We start from the raw sequence: 14,487 nt of genomic DNA, 5'->3' as shown, positions 1-14,487 counted from the left end.
GGAGCCTGCTTTGGATTCTGTGTCTGCCCTGACCCTGCTCATGTTCTGTCTCTCTCTCTGTCTCAAAAATAAATAAAAACATAAAAAAAAAAAAATTTAAAGCAAGGATATTCGAGGGGTGCCTGGGTGGCTCAGTCAGTTAAGGATTCAACTCTTGATTTTGGCTCAGGTCATGATACCACAGTTCACGGGTTCAAACCTCGAGTCAAGCTCTGCTCTGAGTGTGGATTCTCTCTCTCTCCCTCTCTCTCTGCCCCTCCCACAGCTCACATACTCTCTTTCTCTCTCAAAATAAATTTAAATAAATAAATAAATAAGCAAGCAAGCGTGTGTGAATTAAGACACCACGTCACACCATCAACTTAATAACAGATTTGGTGTTAAAAAAGAAATTCTCCTAAAGTAAATGCATATATATGTATGTGTGTCTATTATTGGACACACAGATTTCCTAAGAGTTAAAATATGAAAAACTTCAGACTTAAATCAAGGAAATACAGTGTGTTTAATACTCCCATATGAACTAAATGCAATTTTATGCACAAAATAAAAATGATTATACTGCATATTTTAATTTTTAAAAATCACATTGGTGTATGGTTCACTATTACAAACTTGACTATACTTTTCGGAAGATGTAAATATTTTATTAAGTTCAAATCCTAATCTACCTGAAAAATTATACTGCTTCCCAAAAAGGAAGACGAAAGAAATTATCCTATATTTATAGCGTTATAAATATGTATATATAATGAAAATACTTACCTGAGTAGTGAATAGGGCTGTGTTTGAAAGATCAGTAAATCATTACAGTGGCCCTAATCAACATAAAAAAAAGAATTATAAAGGTGTTCAAAATAATAAAATTGCATTAATTAAATATTTTCTTTTTGTAAATGTAACAGAGATTACGTAAAGCAGCAAATAAATCTCCCTCTAGCTATTTACTCACACACACACACACACACACACACACACACCATACATATACATATAAACACCTGCTATCCACACAAACTTTGGGTACATTGCTACCTTTTTTCAGCGACCAAATTTCTACCTAACCACAACCTATACAACTGCAAATTTAAAACTCAGAAACATGTTTTTCTCTTAGAACAGTGAGTTCAAAATGAGAAAAGTAGTGGTTTTCAAGCTTATTTTGTTTTTTAAGCAGAACTTTTCTCTTCCAAATGACTCTTATTTTAAGATCTCTTTCTCTTGTCTCTCTTTCGCAAAGGGTCCCATCTGGAAATCTCAGATCCAGAAGATTTTTTGAATAATGATTCTTTCATCTGAAAGTAATGTGGAAGAGTCGGCAGAAAGCGTCCCTAATCCTTTCAAATAAGTCTTTAGAATTCCATAATTTATGATGATTTTAATCAGAATTCCTGTTTTAATGATAAACTCTGTATCCTACCGATTTCTAGTGCCAAGAAAAAGAAGACAAACCACAAAGTTTATTTTTTAATTAAATGCCAAGTCGTGGTTTTGATCTTTTGTTGAAGCACTGAATTCTTAGCCAAAAAGTTCTAAAACTTTCAATATACATAACGTTCAAATTGGAGACCCCAAAACTGCAAACTCAGCCAACCTCCCTGGAGAGAAACCAGCTCATTTCAGGGTTTGCCACTGGACAGGTGCAGCTCCAGAGAGAACTAGTCTGAAGAGATATCCACCAGAGAGCTGGCACCAACTTGGCTGATTCTGGCCGGAGCACACTCTCCCTGATGGCTCCAAGTTCCTCGATTCCCAAATGTCTATATAAACCAGAGCAACCAACGCCCAACTCCTGTCCCAACACAGCACAGTATGAGCATGGCCACCTCGCTCTGAACTTCCCAAGGTGCTAGGAGTGAAAGAACAACACTCTCCAAATGCTATTCATTTATTTCTTTGGCCTTAGTTTTATCAGATTTTAAAATGACAATGCTTTAATCTTAAAATTAAAATGAGTGAAGCAGTGGCAAAAGACACATAAAGTAGAGAGAAAATACACTTAAAAATTTCAAACTAGTTTCCTCTTGACGGGAGAAGCTAGCTAGCATTGATGTTGTAGTTACCGAGGGAGGTAGTAAATTTCATGGGTACTTATTACTCTACTTATGTATACATTATATACATTCTTATAAAATATCAACTATACCTTACAAATCTTTTAATTCGATAAAATTATAAACATCCATACTATGGTGAGACTCAAAGAGAAAAGGGAAGAGTCATCCTTTAAAAGGTCTTCTTAATAATTTGACCAATGAGATTCTCTCTCTCCTTCAGAAATAAATTAACATTAAAATTTTTTTTTTAAAAACAAGGGGGTGCATGGGTGGCTCAGTCTGTTAAGCGTCCAACTTCAGCTCAGGTCACGGTCTCGCAGTTCATGGGTTCGAGCCCTGCATCAGGCTCTGTGCTGACAGCTCAGAGCCTGGAGCCTGCTTCAGATTCTGTGTCTTTTTCTCTGCCTCTCCCCTGCTTGTACTCTGTCTTCCTCTCTCTCTCAAAAATAAATAAACATTAAAAATTTTAAAAAAAATAAAAAAATAAAAATAAAAAAGTAACTTGGCTAATGATGTTAATAAACCTATTTTGATTTGTAGACTCAAAATATCCTCACATGCTTCACAAAAGCCACTCATTCTGAAGATTAGTCACACCACAGAGTAACATTTCATGTTCTTCCATATTTTGCAATGTGGGAACATCAACAATCTTGTTAAATAGCCATTTAGTTTAAATAACAAAACTACTCAGAGGAAATATTTAGATAGGAAATTTTCTTACTGTATCCAAGGAAAGTAAATCATCTTTGCTCCCACCAAATACCATTATTTCATTTTCTTTCCCCAAACAGGCTGTATGCCATAACCTATAGTTGAAAATTATAAGGAGAGTAAAATACTATGAAGAAAGAAACCATATGTTACATATAAATCAATTTTAAATTGCACACTTTCACATTTAATCTATTTCAAAATGGGCATGACTGAACTTGAACTTTGGCATATCCTAAAAGAGGTTAGATTTTTAATATTCCTCGAGAATCACTAAAAGATTAGATCCTCATTAAATCATGTCAATTAAAATGACCCCCCACCCAATAATTCTTTTCTGTTATACTCCCCCAACCTTTTTCTAGCCTCTATCTCATAGATATTCTCACTGAAATAAATTAGTTAGAAAGGAACTGATCATCCTGTTGCTAAATGGACACTTTCCCCAATTTTCTTGGGACTCTCTGCCATGTTACTGTTTTCATCATTTTTTACTTTTCTTTCCTGTTCTCTGTTCCCATCATCTGACAAACCCAACCTGGCATTCCCTTCACATTTAGACTGTCATACTACTTATCACTCTGAGTACAAAATACCATAACATGTTCTTCGTTTTTCTGTCTCTAATCTCTCTCAGCTACATTTAGCTGATTAATAACATTTTCAAATGTTTTTAACCATGGACATGTCCTGATCAGGAAGCATCTGTGCCATTTTTCTTAGCCTAATATTCATATAACCAATAGCTATTTTTTCCCACAAGTTTTAATTATTGGCCCCTCCCCCCCTGCAGTGAACCCTCTACTTCATCCAAGTTCATTTATTTTCATCCCCTAAGAGAAAGGTTTATCTATCTCTAGGCTTTTGCTCACCCCATTTCTTATGCTTAGGATGATAAATCATTCTTGCAGTGCCTTAAACACAGGCTCAAAATCCCCAGGAAGTGTTCCAAATACCCAAACTAATTGACTGTTACTTTCTCTGGTCAGCACCTTTCAACATTTATGTACACATTTTATAATCTTCTGACTTATACTTGAAGATAAACTGTCCTATACACTCCTTTAATTCTTTGATGTGTGGGTCTTCTAAAGGTCCACACATGAGGTCCTTAGGTCAAATCTTGGCAGTGGTGTGCTGGAAGTGGCTTAGCAGCCAGTTGAAACCAACTGTGCCTATCCCTCTTCCAATCCATGTTCGGTGCCATCATGCTGGTAGCTTGAAACTGGCCATGATGGAAACCAGAAAATGCTACAAAGCTGGGCTTTTTGGTTTTACTTTTCCTGGAGAGCAGCTGTTAGCCCTTTACCAGCACACCGCTGGAACCTGGGTAATCTAATTTTATGCTTCTCTTCAAAAATACCTAAACATTGTGTTCTGCACACAGAAGGTGCTCCAAAACTCTTGATTAACAAAAGCAAATACAAAAACCAGCATTACATATTCAATTATTAAATAAACAAGTTATTTCATAAGAGTAGAGCATCTAATGTTCTTTTTGAAATGGTCTGATAGCTCATAGTCATCTCCAATTTCACAGTATTTACAAAGAATAATCTTAAGTTTTGTAAAATTCAAGATTTCTGGGAGCTCTAACTCTCAGGAAAAAAAGTACACATAAATTTCTCAATTTTAGAAGCTAAATCAAGAAATGTACAAAGTCATCGCTTTGACTCTTAGAGAATTTTGATGACTTTTCTTAATAGACCAAATTGCTGCAGCAAAAGACATCCCAAACAATTACATATTACCCCTTATTACCACATAACTTATTTTTAGTACATTAATCCTTTTCACTTAACTTTAGCAAGTGCAAACAGTAGGGTTATGCACAATTTGTTAAATCAAATACTTTCCTCACACAATCACTCACACATTCAAGGACAGTTGCACTCGGGACCCAGGATAGAACTGAGCCATAAGAGATTTTATTTAGGAAACACTCTGCCCAATTCTCCAACTTATATGTTAGAACATAAATTGACATAAACCTTCATCAACACCCAGATTATGTTGTGGGGTCGGGGATGGGGACTGGATAAAGGAAATGGAATATAAGGAATGCTTAATTTCCAGGAGAGAAGGCCATGTGAAACCTCGGGAACAGTCATGGGACCCAACAGTAAGTACCTAAGGCTCTATAAGCCAATACTTTATTGGACTTCTTTCACAGACACATTTAAAAAGGGGTCCTTGTTGACAGCCACTGACACAGGCAATTAGATACGGCTTTGTACTTGGCCTTTCACCCAAGCGTTGCTTTAACCACAGTGAGACCTGGAGGAGAGGGTGGTACACTGTGGAACAGTGGTTCTCAACCAAGGGTGATTTTTGCCCCCACGGGACATTTGATAATATCTGCAATGTTTTTGACTGTCACAACTCCAGGTGGGTGGGTGGGTGGGGGAATACTATTGGCATCTAGTGGGTAAAGGCCAAAGATGCTGCTAGACATCTTACACTGCAAAGGACTAATGACAAAGAATAATTTGGTCCAAAATGTCAATGGTGCCGAGGTTGAGAAATCCTGCACAGAATTACAAGAGGAGAATTGGGCCGTTCACATTTTAAAGTATAACTTGGAACAGTTTGCACAAAACGTATTCAGATGTTAAGTAAACTCTCACTCATAAAAATTAGTATACATCCACATATATATGTTCTCCTTACACTAAACTGTATCCTCCTCACCTCATACCTGAAGATAGATCTGCCTCTGTCTTATCTGCCTTAGGGAAACTCTGGCCTGGACTTCATCATCGAAGAACACTGGAAAGCCTTTCCTGCCTTGATTTTGGTGACATCTAGCTTGCAACCTGATGTTTTGTCTACAGACTGATAGTTTATGTCCTCTCACAGCTGTTCTAAACTTATCACCTAAACATTCTAATAAAGCATATTATTTACATGACACATCAGCTGAATTCAAAGAAATGTCTTTACATAGCTCAGTTCTAACTAATATATTATTGATAATAGTTGTGTTGCTCTAATTACTTATTAAGGATAGAATTATAAAATAGGAGCAATTTAAAAATGAAACATATTCTTAATACCACTTTGGCCCAATATTAATGCAATCAAACAACCGTAAGAGAACTAAGAATGTCTCTAGTCCAGCTTCCTCATTTCATGGGATGAAGAAATTAATGCTCAGTTTCTTTAAGTAACTTTCCCAAAGCCAAAAAGCTAGGTAGTAGCTGAGCAAGGACTAGAACTCTGGGCTCCCATATCTTAATATGAAACTATTTAAGTTAAAAAATACATTTCAAAAGATCCAAATTGCTAAAATAATACATTACAATGAATTTCTACACACGAAAATATAAGAATCACTTATGTAATTATGATAAACTCTAATTTTTTGTGCATATTAATATAGATGTACACACTGAAATATATACAATTTTTTTCAGGCTTTTTTCTCAAGTAAGTTACTTCATTGTCATTTATTAAACTTCTGAAATGCATGTCATTAAGTTGACTTCACACTAGTATACATAATCTGTAGCAAAAAAATCCTTAAATACATGGCATGAAAACAGTAAAATCTATTACCAACTATAATGATTATAAATGTTCTGACTATCAATTTCCTATGAATATATCTTTATTATACTACTCACTCAAATTAGGGAAAAAAAAGAATTACAATACTAATGTTGTTTTCTCTGTACAGTTTACCCTAGAACAACACGAGGTTTGGGGCACTGATACCCCACAGCGCTGAAAATCTGCATGTAATTTTTGGATCCTGAAAACTTAACCACTAATAGCCTACAGTTGACCAGAAGCCTTACAAATAACATAGTCAATTAACACATATTTTGTATGTTATATGGTTTATATACTGTATTTTCACAATAAGTAAGCTAAAGAAAATGTTACTTAACAAAACAAAACAAATGAATAAACAAACTAATAAAAACCAAAATCAGACCTATGAATACAGAGAACCAACTGATGACCGACAGAGGAAAAGGGAATGGAGGGATGGGCAAAATGGGTGAAGGGATGGGGTGCCTGGATGGCTCAGTTGGTTCAGCCTCTGACTTTTGATTTCAGCTCAGGTCGGGATCTCATGGGTTTGTGGGATCAAGCCCTGCATCAGGCTCTGTTGCTGACAGCATGGAGCCTGCTTAGGATTCTCTCTTCCTCTCTCTCTGCCCCTCCCCCACTCTCTCTCTCTCTCTCAAAATAAATAAATAAATATTTTTCAAAAATGGGTGAAGGGAAGTGGGAGATATAGGCTTCCAGTAATAGATGAATAACTCATGGGAATAAGAGGTACAGCATAGGGAATATAGTCAATGGCACTGTAGTAGCATTGTATGGTGACAGACGGTAGCTATACTTGTGGTGAGTGTAACACAATGTATACACTTGCCAAATCACTATGTTGTACACTGAAACTAATGTAACATCATGTGTCAACTACACTCAAATTACAAAAAAGAAAATGTATGGGATGGGGCACCTGGGTGGCTCAGTCAGCTTAGCATCTGACTCTTGATTTCAGCTCAGATCATGATCTCACAGTCGTGTGACTGAGCCCAGCGTCAGGCTCCCTGCTGAGCATGGAGCCTGACTGAGATTCTCTCTCTCAACTTCTATCCCTCCCCACGCACCTCTCCCTCTCCCTCTCCCTCTCTCTTAGGAAAAAAAAAAGAGAGAAAATCATATGGGGAAAAAAAGAAAATCATATGGAAAATATATTTATAGTATTTTATTTATTTTAAAAATCCATATAATAAGTGGACCCATGCAGTTCAAACTTGTGTTGTTCAAGGATCAACTGTAGTCTAATAATAATATGCTGTTTCTACAATTTTTTCTCTATAATAATAATATAATTATTCTCTAATAATAATATGCTGTTTCTACAATTTTTTCTCTATATAAATAACTAACATGTTTCTTTTTTAAAAATTCATATAAGTGAATATATCAGTTAATAAAAATAAATATCTGCCATCTATTTTATTAACATGAAAGTTATTTTCTCATTAAGTTGCAATAAACCTCTTCCAAAAACAAATAACTACTAAAGCCAAATCCATTCTTGTCTACTTATTAAAAATATTAACATTATATGATACTTCCAATTTCTTAGGCTTTTCATATTTATGAGGCAAGATTATACAGTTACCTAAAAGAGTAACATTTTCAAATATGCAAATATGGATGAAAACAGAATAGACGATTTTTAACAATCAGATATAATTTGAAATGATTATTAAATTATTTGGGTAACATCAAGCTTATTTGAAAGATATCTTTCTTGATGATTTACAATTTTAAAGGCAAACACTATAAAATCAGTGCTATATTTAATACTTGACTAATTCTTAACTATTTTACTATTCTTTAAGTTCTATATTTACCTGGGTCTTGTTTTAGGTAAGTGTGTAAGTTGTTTCCAACAATTTGTTATGACATTATAAATCCAACCATCACCTGCAATATTATGACAGTTAAGAAATTAAGATTAGGTCTTTGTACATTTCCCCCCAAATTTATCATGCTATATTTATGCAACTATCTTTTGTGTGTATGCATGTTTTCTAACAAAAATTTTCAAAGATATAGAGAGGTAGAGTGAACATGATAATGACCCCTCACATATCTCAGGTTCAAGAACTATCAAGATTTTGCTACATGTTCTCCATTTCTCTCTTTTTTGTTACTCTTGTGGCTCAGTTATTCTAAACCAAATCCTAGATCTCCTGTCATTTTCCCCATATATACTTCACTAAACATGGCTTTTAAAAGGAGACATATTTTTCCAGAATGACAACGGCATTATCACATACATAATCACAATGCCATTATCATAGTCAACAAGATTAAAATAACTTCTAAGTATCATGTAATACCAGTATGTTACACTAAATCTATAGAGGAGGAAACTGACTGGACTAAGAGTTAGGACATAGAATTTCCCACAGGCCAATGACCAAAATCAGCAAATAGGAATTAGAAACAGTAGAGCTCAGAAAGATGTTCTATTAAACAACCCCTAATGAAAAAATAGATGTTAGTTATTAGATTCCAAATCTCTTTTAATTACGAACCTTCAGGTTGGAGAAGCATAATAATCTGTAATAACTAACATCCCCTGCTAGAAACCCTTGTTTCTCTAACCAGCCTCTGGAGTTTGTCTGTTGTCCAGCAGACTGCTGGATGCAAAGCTGATGCTTGATGCATTTTTGTTGAAAAATAAATACGTGTTTCCAGATCCCATATGGAATTATATAAATGAGTTTAATGGTATATAAGGTTTCTTATCAAAACACCTCTAGCCACAGAAAACTTCTGGGTTAAGAAAACATGAAACATCAACTATGTCAAACTAGGAAGTGGATACTTAGTCATTTGTCTTTCCTGATGCCACAGTTTTACTGCTGAAAAACAAACAAACAAACAAAAAAAAACCTGCATTACAAAACCATAGCTATTGGGATCAGCAGTGACAGGAGTTTAAAAATTCTGGCTAAGCACTTTCTTTACAGTTCTGGAACAGAAAGAGAAGCAACTGCCTTCCCACCTTATATTTCCAGAGCCTTCTGAGGGAGACTGTTCTAATCCCCATTCCAGCCTACACTGTACTGGGATCAAAAATCAGGAAGGCACAGAATCACAGAATATTATAGTTGAAAGGGGCTTTAATTCATCTAGGTTCAACTACCCTTTCTTTTCTATATATCTAGGAAACAGGAGAACATGGAGAGCCAAAGATACTAAAGCAAAGGGTTTTCTAATTCTTAATGCAATCATACAGTTGGGGATAAAGGTAAACCAGAAAATCTGAAAAAGAGACACCTTAAATATCAAATACAATTAAGAAAAAAGAATGAGATAATAATTGTAGGCTACACTCTAGTTGACTTACTTAATGGAATATTGTCTGCACTTAGTCCACCAAATAGAAAAAGTTTATCATCAGCTATTGGTGTTAAAGTATGCCATGACCGATGTTTGGGGGTTTCTCCATTAACAGGAATCCTGTGGCAAGGGAAAAAAAAATAGAAAAATCTAGGTACTGTGTTAGTCAAAATAAAAAGGTTTTTGATAATCTCAGATTAAAGGGGAAAAAACTGCCTTCACTACTTTTAAAAACAGCTGATTTTATGAACTCCACCCGTATTAAGATTTTAAAAATATTCTTAAATCCTTAGATGAATTTAAATAATCTTTCCACTTAGTGTCTATTCCACCTGGTTACAGAACACAGACTGAAAATTTAAAAGTCCTAGTTAATTCACAATGCATATGCAACATCATTCTTGTTTAATCAGTGTAACTTCCCCAGTTTTTCAACATAACCATTTTCATGTCTGTAACTTTTTACTGTTGGCCCATGTTTAGTTTTATATTTTCAGCTGATTTCCTTGAGGATATTATGGGATTTTGTTGTTGTTCCTTTTACTCTGGTTTACTTGCTGTACGATTTCCCAAAGTTTCTTTGCCTTAAAATGCTAGCTATTCTAGCTTCAAAATAAAAGCATGCGAGCCATTCCAGATCCAGGACAAACCTCTGAAGATTTTTAAAAAATACTGTCCTATTCTTAGAAAATTACAAACAGGGGCGCCTGGGTGGCGCAGTCGGTTAAGCGTCCGACTTCAGCCAGGTCACGATCTCGCGGTCTGTGAGTTCGAGCCCCGCGTCAGGCTCTGGGCTGATGGCTTGGAGCCTGGAGCCTGTTTCCGATTCTGTGTCTCCCTCTCTCTCTGCCCCTCCCCCGTTCATGCTCTGTCTCTCTCTGTCCCAAAAATAAATAAAAAACGTTGAAAAAAAAAATTAAAAAAAAAAAAAAAGAAAATTACAAACATAAGTACAAAAGTTTAACTCATAATTCAGGAGGTGAGAAGGCATCATTCTTCAGCATTCTGGAATGTTCCAGAATAATACGGGCCATTTGTGGAAGATATTTTTTTATAAAATGGAAATATTTTTATTTTTTGTATTGATTATAAGAATCGTTTTGGTTACAAAACATTCAACAACCACATTTTTTTTTTAGGGGCACCTGGGTTGCTCAGTCGGTTAAGTGACTGACTTCAGCTCAGGTCATGATCTCGTGGTTTGTGGGTTCGAGCTCCCCGTTGGGCTCTGTGCTGACAGCTCAGAGCCTGGAGTTTGCTTCGGAGTCTGTGTCTCCCTCTTTCTCTGCCCCTCCCATGCTCGTGCTCTGTCTCTCTCTGTCTCTCAATAATAAATAAATATTAAATTAAAAAAATATATGTATATATTTAAAAAAATTTTTTTTAATGTTCATTTTTGAGAAAGAGAAAGACAGAGGTGGGCAGGGGAGGGGCAGAGAGAGAGGAAGACACAGAATCTGAAATAGGATCCAGGCTCTAAGCTATCAGCACAGAGCCTGACGTGGGGCTCAAACTCATGAACTGTGAGATCATGACCTGAGCTGAAGTCAGATGCTAACTGACTGACCACCCAGGCACCCCAACAAAAATATTTTTATTTTTATTATTATTTTTTCTATGTTTACTTTTGAGGGAGACACAGAGGTGAGTGGGAGAGAGGTAGAGAGAGAGGGAGACACAGAATCCAAAGCAGGCTTCAGGCTCTAAGGTGTCAGCACAGAGCCCAATGCGGGGCTCGAGCCCACGAACTGTGAGATCATGACCTGAGCCGAAGTCGAACGCTCAACCAACTGAGGCACCCAGGCGCTCCAAAAGTATTTTTAAAAAGGAGAGTTCTCTTATAATCCTGTCCTCTAACAATAAGAAATAATAATAATTTGGTATAATCTTTCTAGGCTTTAATACACATATAAACATGTTTATTAAAAATACATAAATAGGATCATACATTCTATTCTGCAACTTTTTTTTCATTCAACTAATATGTTGTAGAATATTTCTATGAAGTGTAACTTTCTTTGGTAAAGGAAGCATGACGGCCCACTGGCCAAATGTGCCATGATTTAAATAATCCCCAAATGTGAACATGAAGGTTGACCTCTAGTTTTTGCTTTTATAATAATGTTGTAACACACACACACTTACTGTCTTTGGGGAAACTCTGGATCAAAGCAGAAATTCCATTTTACATTTTAAATATATTGCCAAACTACCTTCCAGAAAAACTGTACCAATTTATGCTCTCACTAATTATGTTGTTACAACTTCAGCACACATTGGGCATTTATAATTATTTTTAGCTCCATTTCTTTGATTGTCTCTGAAGTTGAATATCTCTTTAAAATAATTTTTGCCCATTTGTAAAATAAATTTTGCCCATTTGTATTTGTATTTGTATTTTGCCCTTTAAAATAATTTTTGCCCATTGTGCCCATTTGCCATTTGTATTTTGCCCAAATAATTTTGCCCATTTAAAATAATTTTTGCCCATTGTATTTCTTCTGTGAGTTGTTCATTTATGTCCTTTGCCCATTTTTCTGCTGGATTATTTGTCCTTTTGTTACTGATTTTCTGAGTTCTTGTGGATTTAGGCCTTGTTAAAAATACTGCAATATGACTTCCAGTTTGTTTTTTGTTTGTATTTTCCAATTTTTCTTTTAGCTTGGGTATAGTTTTCTATACAGAAAACTACATACAGAATATTTTTAAAAATATTCATTTATTTATTTTGATAGAGAGAGAGCAGAAAGAGGGAAAGTGAAAATCCCAAGCAGGCTCTGAGCTGCCAGTGCAGAGCCCTACGCGGAGCTCAAACTCACAAACCTGTGAGATTATGACCTAAGCTGAAACCTACAGTCAGATCCTTAACCAACTGAGCCACCCAGGGGCCCCCAGAAAAATTGAATTCTTAAGTGATCTTATAAGTCAGTCTTTCTATTTAATAATTTTGGGTTTATAACCATTTTTGGGAAAACTTTCTCCATGCCAAGATTTTTAAATTATTATTATTTTCTTAATTTACATCCGAACTAGTTAACATATAGGGTAATAATGATTTCAAGAACAGAATTTAGTGATTTATCACTTACATATAACACCCAGGGCTCATAGCAACAAGTGCCCTGCTTAATACCCATTGCCATGTAGGCCATCACCCCACCCAACACCCCTCCTTCAGCAAACCTCAGTTTCTTCTCTGTATTTAAGAGTATCTTATGGTGTGTCTCCTTCCCAGTTTTTATACTATTTTTGCTTCCCTTTCCTTATGTTCATCTGTTTTGTATCTTAAATTCCACATATGAGTGAAGCCATATGATATTTGTCTTTCTCTGACTTATTTCCCTTAGCATAATACACTCTAGTTCCATACACATTGTTGCAAATGGCAAGATTTCATTCTTTTTGATCGCCAAGTAATACTCCATTGTATATATGTACCACATCTTCTTTATCCATTCATCTGTCGATGGACATTTGGGTTCTTTCCATACTTTGGCTATTATCGATAGCACTGCTATAAACATTGGGGTGCATGTACCCCTTTGAAACAGCACTCCTGTATCCTTTGGACAAATACCTAGTAGTGCAATTTCTGGGTCATAGGGTAGTTCTATTTTTAGTTTTTTGAGAAACCTCCATACTATTTTCCAGGGTGGCTGCACCTGTTTGCATTCCCACCAGCAGTGCAAAAGGGTTCCTCTTTCTCCGCATCCTTGCCAACATCTGTTGTTGCCTGAGTTGTTCATTTTAGCCATTCTGACAGGTATGAGGTGGTATCTCATTGTGGTTTTGATTTGTATTTCTCTGATGATGAGTGATGTTGAGCATTTTTTCATATGTCTGTTAGCCATCTGGATGTCTTCTTTGGAGAAGTGTCTATTCATGTCTTTTGCCCATTTCTTCACTGGATTATTTGTCTTTTGGGTGTTGAGTTTGGTAAGTTCTTTATAGATTTTGGATACTAACACTTTAGCTGATATGCCATTTGCAAATATCTTATCCCATTCCATCAGTTGCCTTTTAGTTTTGCTGATTATTTCCTTCTCTGTACAGAAGGTTTTTATCTTGATGAGGTCCTAATAGTTCATGTTTGCTTTTGTTTCCCTTGTCTCTGGAGACAGGTCAAGTAAGAAGTTGCTGAGGCCAAGGTCAAAGAGGTTTTTGCCTGCTTTCTCCTCGAGGATTTTGATGGCTTCCTGTCTTATGTTTAGGTCTTCCATCCATTTTGAGTTTATTTTTGTGTATGGTGTAAGAAAGTGTTCCAGGTTCATTCTTCTGCAGGTCGCTGTCCCACCACCATTTGCTGAAGACACTGTCTTTTTTCCATTGGATATTCCTTACTGCTTTAAAGAATAGTTGGCCATACATTTGTGGGTCCACTTCTGGGTTTTCTATTCTGTTCCATTGATCTGGGTGTCTGTTTTTGTGTCTGTACCATACTGTCTTGATGATTACAGCTTTATAAAACAGCTTGAATCCAGAATTGTGATGCCTCCAGCTTTGGTTTTCTTTTTCAGGATTGCTTTGGCTATTTGGGGTCTTTGTGCTTCCATACAAATTTTAGGATTGTTTGCTCTAGCTCTGTGAAAAATGTTGGTGTTCTTTTGATAGGGATTGCTCCATGCCAAGATTTTAAAGACAATCTGCTATATTTTTTTCCTGGCACTTTTGGAGTTTCATTTTTAATGGTATTTCTATTTTGGAATAATATATGGCTCTGATTCCATATCACTACATGAACAGCTGAAGTGATACCTAAATATATTTATTCTATTGTTAAATATATATTTTGAACCACAAAAAAAATCTTTTACATACTTCATTATCTGTT

General features: G+C 35.8%; 1 protein-coding gene across 2 annotated transcripts in view; it reads right to left on the bottom strand.

Annotated features, from left to right (window-relative positions):
* The window catches only part of KLHDC1 (kelch domain containing 1), a 54,407-nt gene that overhangs the window by 8,450 nt on the left and 31,470 nt on the right, over nt 1-14,487 (bottom strand). For both annotated transcript variants that reach the window (XM_019451887.2, XM_019451888.2), the window contains exons 9-12: nt 9,664-9,776; nt 8,156-8,228; nt 2,782-2,866; nt 766-818 (exon numbers count right to left, since the gene is read on the bottom strand). In XM_019451887.2, the coding sequence (XP_019307432.1) occupies nt 766-818; nt 2,782-2,866; nt 8,156-8,228; nt 9,664-9,776 (324 nt within the window). The remainder of the gene's footprint in view (nt 1-765; nt 819-2,781; nt 2,867-8,155; nt 8,229-9,663; nt 9,777-14,487) is intronic.

Source organism: Panthera pardus, unplaced genomic scaffold (assembly GCF_024362965.1).
Source record: "Panthera pardus isolate Hobbes unplaced genomic scaffold, ASM2436296v1 HiC_scaffold_24, whole genome shotgun sequence".
In the NCBI taxonomy this organism is placed as follows: domain Eukaryota; kingdom Metazoa; phylum Chordata; class Mammalia; order Carnivora; family Felidae; genus Panthera; species Panthera pardus.
The sequence above is the reverse complement of the archived record's forward strand: the minus strand, read 5'-3'. Positions and strand labels throughout refer to the sequence as shown.